Below are 25,577 nucleotides of genomic sequence, written 5' to 3'. Positions count from 1 at the left end.
TATTCATTGAAGAATCTAACGATTTTTTTCTCTATTAAAATTTCCACGAGTTTTCCCTTGAAACGTGATAAAGAGGATAAGATGTTGATTCGATGTTGATTCGAATCACATTTTCAATCTCCGTTCTTGGCATTGTCAGGTTTCTAGTGTTTTGTCAGTCTTTCACACAGTCGTCTGTTGAATATTTTTTTGATCGGAAAACCTATTTACCAGCTTACTTCTTCCAGTGGTCTGTGGGGAGATATCATCAGAGCCAGTTGATTACTTCGGATTGAGTATCATTTTTTGCAACATGCACGACCTCCCAGAAACCCAGCTTGGGAGTGAATTCATACGGATTCAAGGTTGGAACTAGGTTCCTCATGTGCTGGTGGGTTAGATGTATCTCTGTATCTTAACTAGTGGCTGATCAAGGGAGTATTTTTCCTTTTTGGATCTGTCTACGTAGCTTCTTGTACTATTCTTTTGCTACAGCACTGATCAAAAAGGTATGCCAAAATAATTAGACACGATCTACAAATGGGCAAGCGTGAACCCGACGGAATTTCGCAAAATTCAATTTGATTAAGTTATAGAAAAAGTAAGATTGCTTTGGTGATACCATGCAAAGGCGCCAACAGAGTAAATGATACAAAGTGGCACGACTGTGAAAGAGGAATTCAGAGGACATAATAAGGAGACAGCACTATCAAGCCAAATTACGAGTGGTCACTGAATAAGATTTGTCCGTGGCCATATTCGCACAACTTTCTTGACGACTATGTTCCATGTGTTCACGTCGGGGGCCTTGGTGAAGTCCACAAAGATGAGAACGATAGAGGTCTTGTGTTCTTCTTAGCTGAGAGATATAAAATCTCAGAAGCGGACGAGTAGTTGAGTAGATCCTTTTATTAACAAGCTTTGGAACCTGAAATGTCTCAGCGTAATCAAATACCAAACTTGTACAGAGTAAGCTGGGGAGATGAGTCGGTGTGATGGCAATGGAGACACTGTCGTTTATTGATCTACGTATGGGGAAATATATGACACCTTCCAACTAGTGGGACATTCTGATTACTAGAGAGAGAGACAATGACGATGAAGCAGAGTAGTTGGCCCAAGTCAGACGAAAACTCACTGTAGTGTTTCACTGGCAAGTCAGTCATTGCGTTGCATCACTTTAAGTAGAAGGTGCTGCGAAATCAGATTCCTGCACTAAGACTTTGTGTGTGTGTGTGTGTGTGTGTGTGTGTGTGTGTGTGTGTGTGTGTGTGTGTGTGTGTGTGTGTGTGTGTAAATTGGTTTCTAAAACCAAAAGAAAAAAGATCCTCCACCTGCCTTCTGTTACCTTCACAAATGTTAGTTGTCAAGCAAATAAGCTTTACATGTTAAAGGGAGAAGAATATAAATCAGACTACCATTATGACGTGGTGCAGTTGAATTTATTGAGCAAAACTTGAACACACAAATGAAAGCGCATATAGGAAGAATATACTAAGAGGAACACCCTGTTAGTTCCCACCGCTCACACTGTCACGGCTCCAGCCACACCACACACTTGATGCCAGACGCTTACACATTCATCACATTGCAATGGATCCTGTCTAGTAAGAACCATCAGTGGGCTGGTGTGCACTGGATATTAGGTCAGAACCACCTGAGGGCTGGTGTGTGCTGGGTCAGAACCACCTGAGGGCTGGTGTGTGCTGGGTCTGAACCACCAGTTGGTTAGTGTGTGCTGGGTCTGAACCACCTGAGGGCTGGTGTGTACTGGGTCTGAACCACCTGAGGGTTGGTGTGTACTGGGTCTGAACACCCGTGGGTTGGTGTGTACTGGGTCTGAACCGCCAGTGGTTGGGGTGTTCTGGGTCTGAACCAACAGACAGCAGAAGGATACTTCTCTTCCACTGCTGCGGTCCAATGGACGACAGTGACCATCTCCAAAACAAAATATACATCTCACACATCAAAATGATATCTCAGCAAAATATCAAAAAAGGCCCTGTTCAGAGTTACTTTGATCACGTAAAATGCCTGTCTTTTTTATGATAGAAATTCATCACACCATAAATTACTGCTCGGTCAAATGACTTGTTTCAGGAAAGATCCCAGTGGGTTTTCTTAGCCAGTATAAAATTATCTCTGGAAGCAAAATAAGATGTAAACACAATTCCAAATGAATTTCTGATGTTCATTCGACACTGTGGGCCACGCAACTGATCGTCAGAGGAGATTCCAAAACTTTTTGATTGCATGGAGTCTGATAATCTGATTTGTCTTCATGTTTACAAAACCTTCTTGTATTTTGTAACACTAAAGACATTTTAGCTGCGGATTGTATCAGAGGAAGTTCCTTGCTATATAGTACCATCCAAGGTCAGTGAAGAAATTCATGGATTTCTTGCATGCAGAAATCTGCGAGACTGAATTTCCTCTAAATCACTGAACCCATTCGGAGACAAGTAGCATGAATTTCACTTTAATACAGAGTTATTGATACAAAACTAAAGGCAAGCAATCGTTTGGAAAAGAAATTGTCTTAACAAAGCGAACCGTACAAATCATGAGGTATACGTTCATTTGTCGTGTTGAACTGCCTGTGGTTGGTGCTGGGGCAAAATTACACGTTGCAACACATGCCCTTCCCACGTTAATCCTGTCTAGTAGAATGGTGGATGGAGGTCTGTGTAGTGTGGCTGGAGAAACGATACCAGTCGCTTACCTAATGTCCTGCAATAGTAGAGGGAGAACTGGTTAGTCTACGACAAGGGTTTGGAGTAGGATCTGTGTAGGTGAGTTTGTGAAAGAGGAAGATTCGGTGTTTATGAAATAAGATCAAAGATGCTTTATGAATCGATGATGATCTTGAAACTATACCAATGCAGTAACTCAACACCAGACCGCACCGCGTTCATTTGCTGGCCAAATCTGGTCATGCACTACATCCACACACATACTGCGGAGTCCATGTGCCACAGCTACTAATATAACGCAGAGCTCGTACCGCTACCACTAATATACCGCAGAACTCATGTACCGCAGCCACTAATATACCACGGAGCTCATGTATTACAGCCACTTATATACCGCAGAACTCATGTACCGCAGCCACTAATATACCACGGAGCTCATGTACCACAGCTGCTCAAGTACAGTACTCCATATACTTTGTACCGTAGATTCCATGTAAGTCAGTAATTCGTGTACCGCAGCCACCGTGTGTGTACCACTACCCCTGTGTATTGCCATTGCTATACCGCTAACCCCAGGTACCATAGATGTCACTGACGTCATTCACCCGTGTACCACAGCCCGTACCGTGCAAGAACCCTGAAGGGCCACAGCCACGCAAGTGCCGACGTCGCCCATATACCGCAGTGATCCATATACCGCAGTGATCCATATACCGCAGTGATCCATACACCGCAGTGATCCATATACCGCAGTGATCCATACACCGCAGTGATCCATATACCGCAGTGATACATATACCGCAGTGATCCATACACCGCAGTGATACATATACCACAGCCTGATCCATATACCGCAGTGATCCATACACCACAACAATCCATGTACCTTAGCGATCCATATGCCACAGCAATCCACATACCGCAAGAATCTATACACTGCAGCAATTCATAAAGCGCATCAATCCACATACCGCAGTGATCCATATACCGTAGCAATCCGCATATGGCAACCCAATTTGCCTCAGTATCCATATGCCGCAGTCCTCATGGACCACATACCCTATGTGCCGCAGCCGCCACTCCCCTGCACTTACTTACCTGTTCTTCTGTTTACCACGTGGAGCTGAGTGAGAGAGATAACAGTTACCACGGGCACCCTCATACCGTGGGCACCCTCATACCGCGGGCACCCTCATACCACGGGCACCCTCATACCGCGGGCACCCTCATACCGCGGGCACCCTCATACCACGGGCACCCTCATACCGCGGGCACCCTCATACCGCGGGCACCCTCATACCGCGGGCACCCTCATACCGTGGGCACCCTCATACCGTGGGCACCCTCATACCACGGGCACCCTCATACCACGGGCACCCTCATACCGCGGGCACCCTCATATCGCGGGCACCCTCATACCGCGGGCACCCTCATACCGCGGGAATTCCACTTGCCGCATGCACCCACTTACCGCATGCTTCCGCTTACCGCATGAACCCACTTACCGCATGCGCCCACTTACTGCAGGCACATACATACAGTGGACACCTATATACCGCATAGACTCACATATAGTGGGCATGGATACTCACATGCCAATGTTGCTCACACATCATATCGCTTCTTCTGTACCTTCATATCTACTAACATTCCAGTTCATCCTTACACTGGGCATAGCTACTAACGTTTCAGTTCCTCTTTAAGTTCCATGGCTACGAACATTCTAGTTCATCTTTACCTTCTATAATTACTCACATTTCAGTTAATCTTTACCGTCCATAGTTACTAACATTTCAGCTCCTCTCTAACATTCATAGCAACTAAAAGTCCAATTCTTCTCTACAACCCAGTTCCTATTTAACTTCAATAGCTCCCAACATTCCAGTTCGACTTTATCTTCCGTTGCTACTAGCATTCTAGTCCTTTACCCTCCATATCTACTAATATTCCAGTTCTTCTTTACCTTCCATAGCTGCTAACATTCCAGTTTCTCTTTATCTTCCTTAGCTAATAACTCTCCATTTATTAACCTCCCATAACAACTAACATTCCAATTCTCCTTTACCATCCACAGCTACTCACGTTCCAGTTCCTCTATACCTTCCATAGTTACTAACATTGCAGTCCTCTTTACTATTCGTAGCTAATAACGTTCCGGTTCTTCTTTACCTTCCATAGATACCTAAATTCCAGTTCACTTTACCTTCCATTGCTACTAACGTTCCAGTTCTCTTCTGCCTTCCATTGCTACTCATATTACAGTTCTTCTTTACCTTCCACAGCAATACTACAGTTCCTCTCCATCTTTCATAGCTACTAACATTTCGGTCCTTCTTTCCCTTCCATAGATACTAACATTTCAGTTCCTCTTTGCCTTCCATAGTTACTCACAGCTGCTTTTATTAGTTACTTAATCAGCTTAATCACCTATATCTACCCTTACGAGTCACCTACCTGCCATAGGTCATCTACAATTAATCTTACAACAGTCATATGCCTAACAGAGAGACCCATGTATCACTTACCACATGTAGGTTCTCCAATGGTCTCAGTAATCCAGGGAACGAAGAATGAAGCGTTTGTGTACACTACAGGCTCGCCGAAGTCGCAAACAGCGCCGAAGCTGACGATACCGCACATTACCCAGCGGCCACTCTTCAGCTGTTGCATCAGAGGTCCCCCGCTGTCGCCCTGCAATCACAAGTGATTCTACATTTACATCTCCGACTGCACACAGCAGCTGGAAACAGGTACATCGTGGGTAAAGATGACTATCCATCTTGCATCATTAATCTATCACAAGTGATTTACATAATCTAGAGTGAAACTCTGGTTTTCGGAAGCCAACTTATTATCAGAAGGTTCACCAAAGTATATCTTTAATGGAGACAGCATTTTACTACCTTTTATCTTTATTACGGTGAAGCTACGGCACTGAATAACCATATGTCGCACCCTTCACGAAGCGAAAACGGCTCATGAAATATGCTAGCTCTCAAACTGGATATCGTGCTGTAGAACCAGTCTCACACTAGTCTCTATTTAGCATAAAAAGTGGAGAACGAGTGTGCTGGGCGGCTGCTCATCTTTCATCAACAATTAACGTGGGAACAGTTGCACCAGTGCATTAGCGGTTCGATGCATCTGGCAATGTTACAATGTACAAAATCATCTGTACATTGTACATTGGAATGGATTTGGCTGGTATGACTGTTTGTAGGTGAGAACCAACAGCTGTCCATGTTTCTGGACGAAAAATGAAAGGAAGAAGAAATGCTTTGCAAGAGATCCTCTATTCTATAAAAAGGCCAATATCTTATCTCTAGAACGATCGAACTTAGCGCTAACGATTGCGATTTTCAAAGTTTAACTGACGGGGCTGGGGAGACACAGAGCTACGGTTACCAAGAGACGCCATGCTATCAGTGCGTGCATTCGGCGTTCCGAGCAAAGGGAACGCGCAGTATTACCCCCTCACAACTTGAACATCAGTTTTGATGGTGATTTGATCACTGAGCCTTGAGTTATGTGTTCTAAGCCTTACTTTTTAAGGTGACGGGCCCCTGTGTCTGGCTATGGGTTAGTGTTGGGTCAGTAGGCTACAGCATGTAACATACTAGTGATACTGATGATTACCGTGTAGATAATAGCGCATCCTTTTAGATTATTATCACAACTATTGATTTTACCAGGATTATCGTAGATGAATTATTCTTCAAAAGGACTTGTTTATATGGTCATTGATTGATAACAACGAAGGAAAAAAATGATGAATACCACCTCAATATAAAAGTGAAACTGATATCGTTGACACGACACTGGATCTTAGGTTGACATTCGGTCACCTTCAAACGTAATGCTTCTGGACCAAGACAACGCAAGACAACACCTGACTATACATATCTCTGACCTGTTGGATATCAGGTAATGCAAGACAACATCAGACTGTATATAAAGAATTCAGCCCCTACTGTCATGGTAGACAAAGATGATTTTCCTGATTGGTAATTAAAGCTTGCCTCTATAAGAATGACCAGAATAATCACTTGGAATATGAGCTACTCTCCCATGAACTCATAAAACGTCCTCCAGAGCAGCTCTAGCACTTCCAGAAACTAATCAAAGTTTGCCTAGAAATAATCTCTACTCCTTTAGGAGTGCACATATCTCCGCCCGTAAGGTTATCCTTAGTCTGTTCTACAACCCTTACAGGTATTGCATCTTTACTCACCCTATAAGAAGAGTCGCCTTCGTCTATGTCGGCAGCACAGATATGAGATTCCAGGATTGCTATCTGAACCTGATCGTGGAAAGCTTGGCACTGCTCCCGAGTTATGAGGTCCAACGACACTTCTCTCAGCGTTTCAGAAAGTATTGAACCTAGTGGAAAAGGAACAGCAAGTTTAAACAGCACGACGTACCAATCTAGTGAAATCATTATCAGTATATTGTTTTTTGATGTCCGAGGCTCCAGTCAAGAGCAAAAGTTAGTGAAAGGAAAAGAACAGAGACGAGGAAAAGTATTTTCGATTCTGGCGGAAGTGAAAAATCTGTCTTAGAAAGAGAGCCAAGTCATAGTAATTGGGAAAGCCATGAAAGGATAGAGAGTTCCAAACGTTCGAAGTATAGCTTCAATTCTTTTTCCTGAAGTAGAAAAGTGATTCACCAACACTCATTAGGAGACGAAACACAACCTTTCTTACATCATTACCCCCGCCTACTTTAACATCTACTACAGGATACATTATATCCTTACCGACCCCACTGCCCCAACCTTAGCCAGCACCTACTTAGATGACATATCGCTCCTTACCCCACTAACCTTGTCTCAATCAACACTTAAAAGCCACTTTGTTTCTTTAGCTTCACCAACACCAGTCTTGTCTACCCGACAACGCCTACCTTCACCAGCAACCGTTGGATAACATAACAATGGCCGTGCCTGCCACCACTACTCATCCCGCTGTCATCAACACCCAACATGTGACGTACCACAGCCTTGACTGCCCCAGCCTGCTGCGACGACGTTGTTCGTCCCAGGAGTGCAGTCCCCCGGCAGGGACAGGCAGATTGGGCAGATGAGGTTGCTGAACTTGATGGGCTCAGTCAGCTTCAAGAGGGCGATGTCGTTCAACTAGAGAGCATAGATAAGTTCGAAAATCAGTACAACTTAAGAAAATGGAAAAGACAGAGAGAGGAAATTGTGCGGGTCATGGTCATAATGAGGTCAGTGTTCTGGTAATCTGTTTTGATACTGTGTGTCAGGGAGTGTAAGAAGGAGATTTTAAGCTCGAGTTCTTACTTAGATCTGACACGATGTTGTGAGGGTAGTGGGTTAGTACTTTATATCTGTAGGGCTGGTCATCACTCTGAATGTGGATCATACCAGGTCATCAGATCTGATCAGGCTTGATCTGATCAGGATACACTTTCAGGGTTCTTATATAGTAGATCAAAATCCTTTTTAAGATCATTGTCGTGTGTTGTTTTCCTGTCTGTCCAATCTACGATATATAAATGAATTAAAAGCGTAATTTCAACAGAAACGTTACACTATAATTCAATGTTAAAGAGGATCTGTTTGCCGCCATACTAAGAGACTATGAAAGAATAAGGGGAAAAAAGAAATCTTAGATATGAACATGAACGACGAATCAACATCTCCATAGCTTTATTTGGTGACCTTTACAGAGTCATTGATACTAATGATCACCTTATATTACTCTAGAAATTTGATTCTATAGAATCCATAGCAGTGCTAATCCATATAAAAAATCTAGTTGAATGACAGGGTGAAGTATTGCTCCTGAATTTCGGCTAATAAACAGCTGCTCCTAATTGATTCTGCTCTGGGTCCTTTGCCCTTCCTGTTTTTTTTTTTTTTTATTGATTACCACTTGTATCTAATTTTTTTTTACACCTGTTTTACCTGCAGATATGTTTTTAGTTCTGTTTGCACATCCATCCTTAATAGTATTATCAACAGTGATTAACTTATCACTAGCCACATCAAAAACTATCAAATCACTTCTGCGCAGGTGTGAAAAGTACGTTTGGAAATGAAAATTTCAAATAAGATGAGAAACATCTTATATATATATATATATATATATATATATATATATATATATATATATATATATATATATATATATATATATATATATATATATATATATATATATATACAGAATATAGATTTTGAGCGATCGGGGCCTGAACATATAGGAGAGTGAAAGGCATACTCCAAGAAGCTTCACATGGCCTGGTTCACTCCACTGACAGCACGTCGATGCCGATACACCACGTCGCTCAAATTCACTCTATTCCTTGCATGCCTCTCACCCTCCTGTAAGTTGAGGCCCCGATCGCTCAGAATATTTTTCACTCCATTTTTCCACCTTCAATTTGGTTTCCCGCTTCTCCTTGTTCTTTTCACCACTGACACATGTATCCCCTTTTTCAATCTTTCGTAACTCATTGTCTCCATATGTTCACACCATTTCGACACTCCCTTTTCTGCCCTTTCAACCACACTCTTATATTTCCACACATCTCCATTACCCTTTTATCACTAACTCGATCAAACCACCTCACCCTACATGTTGTCGTCATACATTTCATTTCCAGCACATCCACCCTCCTCCGCACAACCCTATCTATAGCCCATGCCTTGTAATCATATAACATTGTTGGAACAACTATTCCTTCAAATATACCCACTTTTGCTCTCCGGGATAACGTTCTCTCCTTACACACATTCTTCATCGCTCCCAGAACCTTCGCTCCCCCCCCCCCATCCACCCACCACCCCCACCCCACCCACCCACCCACCCTCAGACTCACTTCTGCATCAGTGGTTCCTTTCGCTGCTAAGTCCACTCACAGATACCTAAAACATTTCACTTCATCCAGTTTTTCTCCACTCAAACTTACATCCCAACTCTCAGTGGAATACCTAAATGGACATGACGACAATTATGAGGCTCCTTACAAGGAAGAAGTTGTTGTATTCAGGATGGATTATGACTTGCGCAACAGGGACAAATACTCCCATCTCTTGCAAGAGTGCGTTGGCTAGCACTCCCGCCACCACTGCCACTGCGTTGTCCACAAGTACATCCTCTGAGCTGAAAAGTAAGAACAGGAAGTGATTGGGAGTTAACACTTTGAGTCAACCGATATAGATTTGGTACATAAAACAGGGTGCATGAAGACTTCAGCCTCTGTATGAGATCTCCGCAAAGTTTTATAGCAGCAATGGAAAGATTCCCTTCAATAAATGTTCCTGTGTGCTATCACATGTGTGATGAGTGCAACATCTAGGTTCACACCTCGCCACACCGTAAGCATGTGGCTGCTGTAGATAATTCATGATTCTGAACACTGACAGTCGAAAATTTTGATCGGCCAAGGGGTCAATGATGATCTTGTGAAGACAGGGAAAGCATAGCTACTTCTCCTCGTTGTATAGTAACTGACTGTTATAATTCTTTCTTGTATCTACCCTGATGATGTCACTAATACACGAAAGTGCATTTGGGAAATCCGTATATATATATATATATATATATATATATATATATATATATATATATATATATATATATATATATATATATATATATATATATATATATATATATATATATATGTATATATATATATATATATATATATATATATATATATATATATATATATATATATATATATATATATATATATATATATATATATATACATACATATATATATATATATATATATATATATATATATATATATATATATATATATATATATATATATATATATATATATATATATCTTTTTTCTTCTTTTATACTATTCGCCATTTCCCGCGATAGCGAGGTAGCGTTAAGAACAGAGGACTGGGTCTTTGAGGGAATATCCTCACCTGGCCCTCTTCTCTGTTCCTTCTTTTGGAGAAAAAAAAAAAAAAAAAATATATATATATATATACATAGGTGAAGATTAGTATGGGCTAAGGTGAAGATTAGTATGGGTTTTCAGAAAAGAGGAGTGAATGTTGGGGTGAAGAAGGTGGTGAGAGTAAGTGAGCTTGGGAAGGAGACCTGTGTGGGGAAGTACCAGGAGAGACTGTGTACAGAATGGAAAAAGGTGAGAACAATGGAAGTAAGGGGAGTCGGGGAGGAATGGGATGTATTTAGGGAATCAGTGATGGATTGCGCAAAAGATGCTTGTGGCATGAGAAGAGTGGGAGGTGGGCTGTTTAGAAAGGGTAGTGTGTGGTGGGATGAAGAAGTAAGAGTATTAGTGAAAGAGAAGAGAGAGGCATTTGGACGATTTTTGCAGGGAAAAAATGCAATTGAGTGGGAGAAGTATAAAAGAAAGAGACAGGAGGTCAAGAGAAAGGTGCAAGAGGTGAAAAAAAGGGCAAATGAGAGTTGGGGTGAGAGACTATCAGTAAATTTTAGGGAGAATAAAAAGATGTTCTGGAAGGAGGTAAATAGGGTGCGTAAGACAAGGGAGCAAATGGGAACTTCAGTGAAGGGCGTAAATGGGGAGGTGATAACAAGTAGCGGTGATGTGAGAAGGAGATGGAATGAGTATTTTGAAGGTTTGTTGAATGTGTCTGATGACAGAGTGGCAGATATAGGGTGTTTTGGTCGAGGTGGTGTGCAAAGTGAGAGGGTTAGGGAAAATGATTTGGTAAACAGAGAAGAGGTAGTAAAAGCTTTGCGGAAGATGAAAGCCGGCAAGGCAGCAGGTTTGGATGGTATTGCAGTGGAATTTATTAAGAAAGGGGGTGACTGTATTGTTGACTGGTTGGTAAGGTTATTTAATGTATGTATGACTCATGGTGAGGTGCCTGAGGATTGGCGGAATGCGTGCATAGTGCCATTGTACAAAGGCAAAGGGGATAAGAGTGAGTGCTCAAATTACAGAGGTATAAGTTTGTTGAGTATTCCTGGTAAATTATATGGGAGGGTATTGATTGAGAGGGTGAAGGCATGTACAGAGCATCAGATTGGGGAAGAGCAGTGCGGTTTCAGAAGTGGTAGAGGATGTGTGGATCAGGTGTTTGCTTTGAAGAATGTATGTGAGAAATACTTAGAAAAGCAAATGGATTTGTATGTAGCATTTATGGATCTGGAGAAGGCATATGATAGAGTTGATAGAGATGCTCTGTGGAAGGTATTAAGAATATATGGTGTGGGAGGCAAGTTGTTAGAAGCAGTGAAAAGTTTTTATCGAGGATGTAAGGCATGTGTACGTGTAGGAAGAGAGGAAAGTGATTGGTTCTCAGTGAATGTAGGTTTGCGGCAGGGGTGTGTGATGTCTCCATGGTTGTTTAATTTGTTTATGGATGGGGTTGTAAAGGAGGTAAATGCAAGAGTCCTGGAAAGAGGGGCAAGTATGAAGTCTGTTGGGGATGAGAGAGCTTGGGAAGTGAGTCAATTGTTGTTCGCTGATGATACAGCGCTGGTGGCTGATTCATGTGAGAAACTGCAGAAGCTGGTGACTGAGTTTGGTAAAGTGTGTGGAAGAAGAAAGTTGAGAGTAAATGTGAATAAGAGCAAGGTTATTAGGTACAGTAGGGGTGAGGGTCAAGTCAATTGGGAGGTGAGTTTGAATGGAGAAAAACTGGAGGAAGTGAAGTGTTTTAGATATCTGGGAGTGGATCTGTCAGCGGATGGAACCATGGAAGCGGAAGTGGATCATAGGGTGGGGGAGGGGGCGAAAATTTTGGGAGCCTTGAAAAATGTGTGGAAGTCGAGAACATTATCTCGGAAAGCAAAAATGGGTATGTTTGAGGGAATAGTGGTTCCAACAATGCTGTATGGTTGCGAGGCGTGGGCTATGGATAGAGATGTGCGCAGGAGGATGGATGTGCTGGAAATGAGATGTTTGAGGACAATGTGTGGTGTGAGGTGGTTTGAGCGAGTAAGTAACGTAAGGGTAAGAGAGATGTGTGGAAATAAAAAGAGCGTGGTTGAGAGAGCAGAAGAGGGTGTTTTGAAATGGTTTGGGCACATGGAGAGAATGAGTGAGGAGAGATTGACCAAGAGGATATATGTGTCGGAGGTGGAGGGAACGAGGAGAAGAGGGAGACCAAATTGGAGGTGGAAAGATGGAGTGAAAAAGATTTTGTGTGATCGGGGCCTGAACATGCAGGAGGGTGAAAGGAGGGCAAGAAATAGAGTGAATTGGAGTCATGTGGTATACAGGGATTGACGTGCTGTCAGTGGATTGAAGCAAGGCATGTGAAGCGTCTGGGGTAAACCGTGGAAAGCTGTGTAGGTATGTATATTTGCGTGTGTGGACGTGTGTATGTACATGTGTATGGGGGGGGGGGGGGTGGGCCATTTCTTTCGTCTGTTTCCTTGCGCTACCTCGCAAACGCGGGAGACAGCGACAAAGTATAAAAAAAAAAAAAAAAAAAAAAATATATATATATATATATATATATATATATATATATATATATATATATATTTTTTTTTTTTTCAAACTATTCACCATTTCCCGCATTAGCGAGGTAGCGAAAGAACAGAGGACTGGGCCTTTGAGGGAATATCCTCACCTGGCCCCCTTCTCTGTTCCTTCTTTTGGAAAATTAAAAAAAAATGAGAGGGGAGGATTTATATATATATATATATATATATATATATATATATATATATATATATATTCTTTTTTCTTTCTTTTAAACTATTCGCCATTTCCCGCGTTAGCGAGGTAGCGCTAAGAACAGAGGACTGGGCCTTTTTTGGAATATCCTCAACTGGCCCCCTCTGTTCCTTCTTTTGGAAAAAAAAAAAAAAAAAAAAAAAAAAACGAGAGGGGAGGATTTCCAGCCCCCCGCTCCCTCCCCTTTTAGTCGCCTTCTACGACACGCAGGGAATACGTGGAAAGTATTCTTAATCCCCTATCCCCAGGGAAAATATATATATATATATATATATATATATATATATATATATATATATATATATATATATATATATATATATATATATATATATATATATATATATATATATATATATATATATATATATACATATATATATATATTTTTATATATATATATTTTTTTTTTTTTTGCTTTGTCGCTGTCTCCCGCGTTTGCGAGGTAGCGCAAGGAAACAAACGAAAGAAATGGCCCAACCCACCCCCATACACATGTGTATACATACGTCCACACACGCAAATATACATACCTACACAGCTTTCCATGGTTTACCCCAGACACTTCACATGTCCTGATTCAATCCACTGACAGCACGTCAACCCCGGTATACCACATCGATCCAATTCACTCTATTCCTTGCCCTCCTTTCACCCTCCTGCATGATCAGGCCCCGATCACTCAAAATCTTTTTCACTCCATATTTCCACCTCCAATTTGGTCTCCTACTTCTCCTAGTTCCCTCCACCTCCGACACATACATCCTCTTGGTCAATCTTTCCTCACTCATTCTCTCCATGTGCCCAAACCATTTCAAAACACCCTCTTCTGCTCTCTCAACCACGCTCTTTTCATTTCCACACATCTCTCTTACCCTTACGTTACTTACTCGATCAAACCACCTCACACCACACATTGTCCTCAAACATCTCATTTCCAGCACATCCATCCTCCTGCGCACAACTCTATCCATAGCCCACGCCTCGCAACCATACAACATTGTTGGAACCACTATTCCTTCAAACATACCCATATTTGCTTTCCGAGATAATGTTCTCGACTTCCACACATTCTTCAAGGCTCCCAGGATTTTCGCCCCCTCCCCCACCCTATGATCCACTTCCGCTTCCATGGTTCCATCCGCTGCCAGATCCACTCCCAGATATCTAAAACACTTTACTTCCTCCAGTTTTTCTCCATTCAAACTCACCTCCCAATTGACTTGACCCTCAACCCCACTGTACCTAATAACCTTGCTCTTATTCACATTTACTTTTAACTTTCTTCTTTCACACACATATATTTATGTATTTGAATTGTAAATACACGCTAACGAGCTTTTACTATACATGTTTAACAAGTCAAGAGAACTTTGATGAGCTGCCTGGCTTAGACACTGGGTCTCAGGTTTCATACTGTTTACAAACTTACTTGAAGAAGCAGTGAGCAGCTGATACCACATATGAATCAGTGATGATGCTCCCGCCACAAAACGATTGCAAACCAAAGTTACTGACTTGAACCATCCAGCAATACTCCCCCGGGCTGGCTTCCTCACCCGAGACGATCCTGTTGGGCACTGACACTGTGCTGCGTCCGCAGTCTATGGATGAATAGATGCAGGAGTGAGTGTCAAAGAGAGAGCCGTGAGTCAGGATCCCCATGTCCTTTGGCCTAGCTCATTGCTTCATTGCTCATTTTCACTGCAAGTATGTTGCAATGCACTTGCGGGTTAAATGATACCACACTGAATATTCAAACTTATTGATTATTTCAGATTGACCTGTCATCTCATGATTGAATTAGTGTTGCTTATTTCAGCTTGACTTGTTATCTCATGCAATCATTGATGATAATGAAATTCTAAACTGTTAAACTCACCACAGAAAGGTCTCTCGTCAGGGTCCGGAGCTGGGGTCGTTATGCCTGTGGAGAGTAAAAGTCATGATTCAGATTATACTGTTCTTCTATGGCCACATGTAATGTCTTTTTTGATATGTTGACCTAGTCCATCTTCACTTACAACACTTGCAACACAACATCCACCATTATGTTTACTCCTCCAGTAGAACTCTCATTAGCCAGGTGTACGGACTTTATGCCTATGATCATCACCCCACGCTAGAGAAGTCTTCCTCTGACACATCATCAAAAGGATCTAATCACATGGTGATACATTATTCAACAGAGTATCGGCAGGATAAGACCATCCCAGGCCATCCAGGGACTCCGGCCTCTCTTGGCGTCATTATAACTCGAGGGCAGCTTCTTCCACCGGGCATCTTCGAGTTAGGCGCTGGTACGCAAATCAGAGGAAGGTATTTCGCCTCATGCCCTTTCCTCCTGCATGAGGCAGTTACTCACTCTTTCAGTCTATAATACAGTAGGTACAATAACAACAAGAGACAACTTATATATCACACAACTAAAAGCGCTCTCTGTGGTGGTAAGTTGTCGCTTGCTAACAATTATAAAGTTATCGTTTGACTTAGAATAAGAGCCTCTAATTATGCAAACGTTCATATTTTGTTCATAAGACGTGGAGCCACTTCCTGCTCTTCGTCAAGCCTCTCGCACTATTGGCAGTTCCCTGTCTCGCAGGAGATACAAAAAGCGCACTCCTTTCATTACTGAGAACCAGAACAAACGTTTAGACAGTAGTCTCCTTTATAAAGTTGTGTCTTACCTTAAGAGTTACCAGTGATCTGTGAATTATCAAATCTAACGAATATTTAGCTTGTGGCAAGAACATTTACACATTCTGTAGTGGCTGGATACGCCCAGCACTCCTGCCCAGGGGGTTACACAGCCCTGATCAATCCAAAAGGTGAGGTCAATCATCCATCGAGATGGACGAACCTAAACTGGGAAAGTCTTCGATCGGATGGAAGACGCAAGGGTCACGTCAGATGAGAAAGAGTCAGGGAGGACATACAGTCTTCCCCGCGTACGGTCAAAAGATGTGGTAGCATAAATAGAGCCAGTGTAGTTGATGGAGACACCGCGACTTACTCTGACTGGTACAAGCTGCAGTCCCTGCACTCCAAACAACCAGTTGATAGAGAAGCTTGAAGTGCTGACTTTGCCGAGAAATACAAGAACTTAGTGCTTCGTTCGAGGCTCACTGGAAATACGATTGTCATGATCATAAAGAAGCCAGATGAGGTATCAATGGCCACGCAGTTAGGACATCCGTACAAAACGAAGTATTTCAAAAAAGTGAAGGAAAGAAAGGCGTTTATCAAAACATTTTTCCATCTTATTCATGACTGACTGGATGGAAAATAATGCTCCTATTACCTGCATCACTAACGGTTAATTGGAGGGAGAAAAATCGTCATCACTTTCCACGAGGGACAGTTTCCGGGTGAGCTCCACTTCCCGGCCACAGTGGGATGCTTTACTAGAAGACCAAGTTCCTGTCAACACTGGGGGTGCAGAGACTGGCAGTGTAACTCTACCGGCAAGTGTGGCTCTCACGATGAACACCTTGACTCATCTTTGTGCAAACAGAAAGTTGACCAAGGGAGAGAGGGTCCCCTTCCAAGCCGCAACAATGGGGAAACTCACAACACTAGGTAAGTAGCGCGCCCCATGAGACCAAACTGGGCACCTAGCAACACCAACAGCCGGAATCTTCTTGCCCTGAGAATGGCGACTTAAATCATCCAGGCTACGAAGCCAGTCCAGCTTAGTAAAACGGAAGTTCCCTCTCTCTCTATTGAAGAAATATTACTAGCAGTAAGGTGAAATGTGAACGGTAGCAGAATGTACCTACGGATGAAACGAGTTATTTGGAAAGAGAAATAGATCGCCTGTTCCAAAACACTCAGGATTGACTTCAAGAACAAATGAGGCTTCAAGAGCGAGAGGATGTAAGCGAAGCTAGGTGACAAAACCTATAAAAGAACGATAAACAAGGTCTAGATAGAGGAGCTAGTTGGAAATTTGGAGAGACAATGTCATGACTTTATGGCTGCACTGGAGTCTATAGGCATCTATGTGCTTCCGGGAATGATGGACACCCATGAAATACGTAATGAGATGGTGCCACAGTACTCTAAGTGTCCAGGTAATAACTATTTTAGCGGTCTTCCACAAGGAGTCTCTAAGAGTGAATCGAGATGACACTTTGGACAATACTGATATATAATTGAGTTTTACAGGTAATTACGTCGAACATTAAAGGATTAGAAAAACAATGATATTTTGATTCCTCATTATGCTAAACACAACAATATCTATGAATAATGCATATGGAGGAAGCCGTGCGTGTTGATTGTAATATACAGGATTAGAGATATATCATAATCTATGCAGAAAGAAGGAAGAACCAGCGAGATGTAGTGACCCATCTCAAGGACAACAATGAAGTGCTAAGACATAAGACGTGTATCTGGAGAAGAGGTTGAAAGTTTAAGCCTGCGGGTGATAATGATAATAGTGTAGTGGAGATGCTATATAACTGCTAGGGCCTCACGCTCAGGGAGAGGGTTGCTGCAGCCACAGGCTCAGAGGGAACACGATCAGACGGTGGACTACTGGGGGCCACACGCTCTGGGAGCCCGAAACACATCCGAGGAGAGTGTCGCCTGTGCCACAAACAAGTGTCACTTGCCAGGGTTGTAGTATTAAGAATCTACGGCGGGAGAATTTCCAAGATAATTCCTAGTGCTAAAAGTTCTGAGGAAAGGTCTTCCGACCACGACTATCTGCGAAATCTATCTCACACCTGATACTTCTTCTTCAAGTCCTCATGTAGTCTGCTGTTGCAGCTTTGGCAGCTGCAAACGCCCGTAGATCATGTGACAGATAGTTATCAATAAGTGACTATTATGGACTTTCTTTTTCTTTGATGTATCGGTGATCCACTTGCTGCTTTATATTGATGCTGAGTACTGGCTAGCGGTGATGGCCTACTGCATTTTCAGTGATATTATGCTTGACGCAATAGACCTACACACGTGAGCAGTGAAAGTATGCAGTGATCTTTTCTTCTCAGTACAAGTCTAGTACAAGGTATGAGGCCTTGGTGGGCTCGTTACGGCTGTACACATGGATTGCACGCTCCTGGACAATCTGGAACCGAGTTACAAGTTGTACTTAAGGTTGTCATATTTGCGAACATCAGCGTTTCATGTAAGACTTCAAGGAGACCAGTAAGATCCAGATCCGAAGTTCGACTGTCGAACAGCACGTGAAGCGAGCACTTCGGACATTTCAGCCAACCAGCCATCGATATGGCAAAGATTCCCAAGACTTAAGACACATTACTGTATGCTAACAAGTACAGAATACACTTCATGTACAGTCAGGAGATAATACTGTATGATAACAGGTATAGCATACGCTTAAGGTATGGTAAGGAGACATCACTGTATGATAACAATTATAATGTGTACCTAAGGTATAGTAGGGAGATCTTACTGTATGATAACAGGCATAGTATTCACTCAAGGTATGGTATGGAGACATTGATGTATGATGACAGGCATAGTATTCTCTTATGTGAGTCCTCAATACGCACACATTACCTGGCTCCACAGTCACTTTACAGACGAATCCTTGTGAACATTCCTCACTCTTCAGTTCGCGCCGTCTGTAACGTACCGTCAGCACGTTAGATTGAGTTTTGTGCCCCATCATATTGTTGGTACACAGCTTCTTCCTGTGGGGATGAAGACATTCAAAGAACTCAGATAACGTTCTTGCAGAACTAATATCAATGAAATGAAAATTCATGACACAGCTTTCCTATATCTTCACTGTCGAAACTATACTATGAAACCCACAGTGATACAGGAATATCTTATACTAAGACAGGTTTGTATTTGTATTTATTGATATTGAGAATGTATGAGAAAGGCAAACATTCGAGGGCGAATGCATCGCCCTCCCTCCACGTATTCAAATGAATACAAAGAATATCAAACAGCAAACACCTCTTAACCTTCTCTTTCTGAGCTAAAAAGATTTACGCCTTGTTCGCTCTCAGCGGATTTGGCAGTTCGTCTCAGTACACTCTCCTTTCTATCTATGTCCTTCTCAGGTAGGGTGACCATACTAAACACAATATTCAAGCTGCAGAGGAATCATTTATGTAAAGAGTGAGGAAGATTTCCCTTCACTTAAATTTGATAGCGTTAGTTACAAAATCAAAGAACTTTGTTCGCCCTTTCAATTGCTTCTGTGCACGAGAGATTATCACACACGTTTTTTTTTTCTTATTTAGCTTTTGTATGTTCAAAAGAATTCGTAATATAGCTTGCCTTTTCGTTCTTACTACAGATATGTAAAATTTTGCAGCTATCAATGCTGAATTCATTTGCCACCTGTGAATCCAGTCCATCAGTTTGTCTATATCACTTGAAGCTGCAGACGTTCCTTTGCTGTTGTAGATTGATTTCGCAGCCTAGTGTCGTCTGTGATATCTTACAATGCGGCCCATTATCAATATCATTTATGTCTATGAGGAAGAACAGGCCCTAAGACTGATCCCTCTGGCACACCACTTATTTTGTCTAAACTTTCTGAGGCTTGGCTATCCAATCAACATCGTAGTTACTCTCCTATTGAACTCACCCCTTCCTTATGAAATTCAACTGCAATACGCAACGCTATCCACTCAAGCCGTTTGCCGTATTATATCTTACGCACACAAGGATTTCGCCATTTCTTTTCTTCTCATCAAACCACTCGCCGTGACTCTCGCTTCGTATAATTGCTCAACCCACACAACTTACATCTGCCACCCAATCTTCAAACACGTTTAGCATTCCTTCAAAGGACTCACTCCTTACCTTCTTCACCACTTCCCATTTGCCCCTTTCATCAACGTTCTCATTTGTTCTCATACATTTTCCCACGCTGTTGATCTTCCAAAACATGTTCTTATTCTCCCTGAGGTTTACTGATATCCACGCATTCTACCTCTCATTTACCCTCTTTTACAGCCTCTTTCTTAACACTTCGTTTTACTATATCTTAAGCACATTTGTTCACTCTTCTCATGTCAGTCACTCAAAATATTTGGTACAAGCAAATCCCTCAAGTACACAGTACTTTAAAAATTGGATGAATCAAGGTTTGCAGCACTGAGTATTCATTGGGTATCTGTGGTGTTCCAGCAGCCAACTTCTACCACACTCCCAAGAACTGGCAAAATCAGACCTAAATCCAGATGATTCTCGCTCAGGAAGAATGCACACTTTACTTCCTCTCCTTACTTGTAAACAATAGGCCTGCTAGACTATAAATCCTCTTAAAATCTTAAGTTTCAGCATATATGTGTATGTGTGTGTGTGTGTGTGTGTGTGTGTGTGTGTGTGTGTGTGTGACAGGTGCGATATAGAAAAGAGTGACTGACTACCTGAGAAGAATCCATGGTGCTACAGGGAAACACTGTCAATAGTTTTGCATTCTTTACACTGAGAACATACATTCACATTTTTGCTTCACATCAAGATACCTCAGATGACTGGGTATAGAGGGGCAAACACGGCAAAAGATATAATGGACTAACTTGATCTTGTCCGCCGGATCCTCTCCCAGGATGATGAACTCCCTCTTGCAGCCGCTCTCGCTCAGACGGATGTGAGGGCAGGTGAAGCTTATGACGTATCCCTCAGGGGCCTGGCCAGGGAACACTAGTCATCATCACCACTTACATGAATCATGAGCAGGAATCTCTCATATACATGTAATTTTTTCCACACTTGATCGTCTTTTCTCGCGTCAGTGAGGTAGCGTCCGCTGTCATATATATATATATATATATATATATATATATATATATATATATATATATATATATATATATATATATTATCCCTGGGGTTAGGGGATGAAGAATACTTCCCACGTATTCCCCGCGTGTCGTAGAAGGCGACTAAAAGGGGAGGGAGCGGGGGGCTGGAAATCCTCCCCTCTCGGTTTTTTTTTTTTAATTTTCCAAAAGAAGGAACAGAGAATTGGGCCAGGTGAGGGTATTCCCTCAAAGGCCCAGTCCTCTGTTCTTAACGCTACCTCGCTAATGCGGGAAATGGCGAATAGTTTGAAAGAAAGATATATATATATATATATATATATATATATATATATATATATATATATATATATATATATATATATATATATATGACCTTTGTTGTCTTTTCTTAGCGCTACCTCGCGTACATGCGGGGGGAGGGGGTTGTCATTTCATGTGTGGCGGGGTGGCGACGGGAATGAATAAGGGCAGACAATATGAATTATATACAAGTGTATATATGTATATGTCTGTGTGTGCATATATATGTATACGTTGAGATGTATAGGTATGTATATGTGCGTGTGTGGACGTGTATGTATATACATGTGTATGTGGGTGGGTTGGGCCATTCTTTCGTCTGTTTCCTTGCGCTACCTCGCTAACGCGGGAGACAGCGACAAAGTATAATGAATAAATAAATAAACAGATAAATAAATGAATATATATTTATATATATATATATATATATATATATATATATATATATATATATATATATATATATATATATATATATATATATATATATATATATATATATATATATATATATATCTATTTATTTATTCATTTATTATACTTAACCGCCGTCTTCCGCGTTAGCAAGGTAGCACAAGGAAACAGACGAAAGAATGGCCCAACCCACCCACATACACATGTATATACATAAACGCCCTCACAGCACATATACATATACATTTCACCGTACACATAAATATACATACACAGACAATACACACCCCGCCACACACGAAATAGCATCTCCCCCTCCCCCTCCAGCAAAGTAGCTCCAGGAACAGACAAAAAGGCCACATTCGTTCACACTTGGTCTCTAGCTGTCATGTGTAATGCACCGAAACCACAGCTCCCTTTACACATTTAGGCCCCATAGACCTTTCCATAGTTTATCCCAGACGCTTCACATGGACTTGTTCAATCAATTGAGAGCACGTCAACTCCGGTATACCACATCGTTCTAATTCACTCTATTCCTTGCACGCCTTTCACCCTCTTGTTCGTTCAGGCCCCGATCGATCGAAATCTTTTTCACTCCATCCTTCCATCTCCAATTTGGTCTCCCACTTCTCCTCGTTCCCTCCACCTCTATCACATATATCCTCTTTGTCAATCTTTCCTCAATCACTCTCTCCATGTGTCTAAACCACTTCAACGCATCCTCTTCTGCTCTCTCAACTACACTTTTTTCATTACCACACATCTCTCTTACCCTTTCATTACTTACTCGATCAAACCGCCTCACACCTCATATTGTCCTCAAACATTTCATAACCAATACATCCTCCCTCCTCCGCAACCCTATCTATAGCCCATGCCTCGCAACCATATAACATTGTTGGAAACACTATTCCCTCAAACATACCCATTTTGCTCTCCGAGATAACGGTCTCACCTTCCACACATTGTTCAACGCTCCCAGAACCTTCGCCCCCTCCCCCACCCTGTGACTCACTTCCGCTTCCATGCTTCCATCGGCTGCTAAGTCCACTCCCAGATATCTAAAACACTTCACTTCCTGTGGTTTTTCTCCATTTAAACTTACCTCCCAGTTAACTTGTCCCCCATCCCTACTGAACCTAATAACCATGCTCTTATTCACATTCACTCTCAGCTTTCTTCTTTCACACACTTTAACACACTCAGTCGCCAAATTCTGCATTTTCTCTCCTAAATTAGCCACCAGCGCTGCATCATCAGTGAACAACAAGTGACTCACTTACCAAGCCCTATCATCCACAACAGAATGCATAGTTGCCTCTCTCTCCAAAACTCTTGCATTCACCTCCCTAACCAACCCGTCCATAAACAAATTAAACAACCATGGAGACATCACGCACCTCTGCCCTAAACCGACATTTACTGGGAACCAATCACTTTCCCCTCTTCCCCTCTTCCTTACATCCTTGGTAAAAACTTTTCACTTTATTCTAGCAACTTACCTCCTACACCATATACTCTTGAAACCCTCCACAAGGCATCTCTATCCACTCTATCATATTCCCTCTCCAGCTCCATAAATGCTACGTACAAGTCCATCTGTTTTTCTAAGTATTTCTCACATACATTTTTCAAAGCAAACACTTGATCCACACATCCTCTACCACTTCTGAGACCACACTGTTCTTCCCCCAATCTGATGCTCTGTACATGCCTTTACCCTTTCAATCAATACCCTCCCATATAATTACCCAGTAATACTCAACAAACTTATGCCTCTGTAGTTTGAACATTCACCTTTATCCCCCTTGCCTTTGTACAATGGCACTACGCATGCATTCCGCCAATCCTCAGGCACCTCACCATGATCCATATATATATATATATATATATATATATATATATATATATATATATATATATATATATATATATATATATATCATACAAACCTTCAACAGCCAGGATCGAACCCCAATGTGGAAATGAATATTCGAATACTATGAAATGGAATACCCTTCGTCCCACGTTGGTGAGCAACAGGGTCTCCACTGGTCATTTCCCATGGGCTCACACAACCAGCAGATAGCAAATGCTTGTGATGAGCGTGACCAAACACTTAAGCCTGTGATGAACATGATGAAACACTTAAGCTTGTGATGATCGTGATGAAACACTTAAGCTTGTGATGATCGTGATGGAACACTAAAGCGTGTGATGAGCGTGATGGGACACTTAAGCGTGTGATGATCGTGATGAAACACTTAAGCTTGTGATGATCGTGATGAAACACTTAAGCTTGTGATGATCGTGATGAAACACTTAAGCTTGTGATGATCGTGATGGAACACTTAAGCTTGTGATGATCGTGATGAAACACTTAAGCTTGTGATGATCGTGATGAAACACTTAAGCTTGTGATGATCGTGATGAAACACTTAAGCTTGTGATGATCGTGATGAAACACTTAAGCGTGTGATGAGCGTGATGAAACAGTTTAGTTGGTGGTGACAGTGACTGAGGAGGAAATATATCCTTAACACGCTGGGAAGAATAAAAACTTACAATGAACTTTGTGAAGCATTGAGCGTCCCATCTTTTGTTGTCTGAAGCGAAGACCATCATCTCCCCTGCGCCCAGCGTGACCTCATGGCACGTGTCTGCAAGGTTACCATCAAACCATCTCGGTCAGATACGTCATTCTATTGACCGACAGGCTGTAAAATGAGCTGGACGTGTTTATAAGAAATATGATCGATTAGATCAGGGAATTTCCGAGCATAGAAGAAAAGGGTGGAGTGATCAGCCTAGTCGGGGAATTGCCATGCACAGAGGCAAGAGCGAAACATCCTAACTGGTGAAAAAACACGAGAACTGTTCATATTCTAGAGCGACAGATGTAAGTGTACCAGATGTGCAGTCCTGAACATTCTTACACCTACGCTGAAATTCAGAACTTATGATTCTTCAAGATGCACCCTCTTAAGTTACGTTACAATGAAGAAAGGAATATCATGCAGAGTTAAGAGATTAGGGAAGTTATAAACTTAGACTCCAGAAGGAGCTTTTTGTGTAAATAAACTGCTGAGCTCAGGAGCTGGTTGGGATGAGTTTACGACTTTATGAGTAAACTGGCTGGGTTTGAGAGCTGGTTGAATTTGGGGAGCTGGTCGAATTAGAGCTGGCTGAATTCTAGAGCAGAGCTGACAGAACTGTAGAGCAGAGTGGACAAAGATGCTGGCTTCGTGTGGGATCTGTCTAATTTAGGGTGCTGGCGTCAGTGACTGCAGGACTTAGGTAGACTAAGCAGCAGATTATGTCAGGGAACTGGGTGAGCCGAATATAGTAAGCTGACTTTGGGCTCTAAGGATAGAGTATGCATAAGATAGGAAACTGGTGCAGTGAATCAACTTAGTAAACAATGAATGTTAGATTATTGGGTCATTTGGCTGATCTTTATTCAGAATGACAATTTATGTAACTGGCTCAGTTTACTGGCAGCTTCACATGCCCTGGTTCAATCCATTGACAGCACGTCGACCCGGTATACCACATCGTTCCAATTCACTCTATTCCTTGCACGCCTTTCACCCTCCTGCATGTTCATGCTCCGATCACTCAAAATCTTTTTGACTCCATCCTTCCACCTCCGATTTGGTCTCCCACTTCTTCTCGTTCCCTCCACCTCTGACACATATATCCTCTTTGTCAATCTTTCCTCACTCATTCTCTCCATGTG

At 42.0% G+C, this 25,577-nt stretch overlaps 1 protein-coding gene across 2 annotated transcripts in view; it reads right to left on the bottom strand.

Moving 5' to 3' along the window:
* Positions 1-1,405: 1,405 nt before the first annotated feature.
* The window catches only part of LOC139766365 (uncharacterized), a 40,640-nt gene continuing 16,468 nt past the window's right edge, over positions 1,406-25,577 (bottom strand). For both annotated transcript variants that reach the window (XM_071694904.1, XM_071694913.1), the window contains exons 9-18: positions 24,404-24,498; positions 20,876-20,985; positions 18,888-19,021; positions 15,235-15,279; positions 14,785-14,956; positions 9,667-9,802; positions 7,665-7,806; positions 6,904-7,052; positions 5,198-5,363; positions 1,406-2,709 (exon numbers count right to left, since the gene is read on the bottom strand). In XM_071694904.1, the coding sequence (XP_071551005.1) occupies positions 2,702-2,709; positions 5,198-5,363; positions 6,904-7,052; positions 7,665-7,806; positions 9,667-9,802; positions 14,785-14,956; positions 15,235-15,279; positions 18,888-19,021; positions 20,876-20,985; positions 24,404-24,498 (1,157 nt within the window). In that variant the 3' untranslated portion in view covers positions 1,406-2,701. The remainder of the gene's footprint in view (positions 2,710-5,197; positions 5,364-6,903; positions 7,053-7,664; positions 7,807-9,666; positions 9,803-14,784; positions 14,957-15,234; positions 15,280-18,887; positions 19,022-20,875; positions 20,986-24,403; positions 24,499-25,577) is intronic.

Source organism: Panulirus ornatus, chromosome 4, assembly GCF_036320965.1.
Source record: "Panulirus ornatus isolate Po-2019 chromosome 4, ASM3632096v1, whole genome shotgun sequence".
Taxonomy (NCBI): Eukaryota; Metazoa; Arthropoda; class Malacostraca; order Decapoda; family Palinuridae; genus Panulirus; species Panulirus ornatus.
The sequence above is the reverse complement of the archived record's forward strand: the minus strand, read 5'-3'. Positions and strand labels throughout refer to the sequence as shown.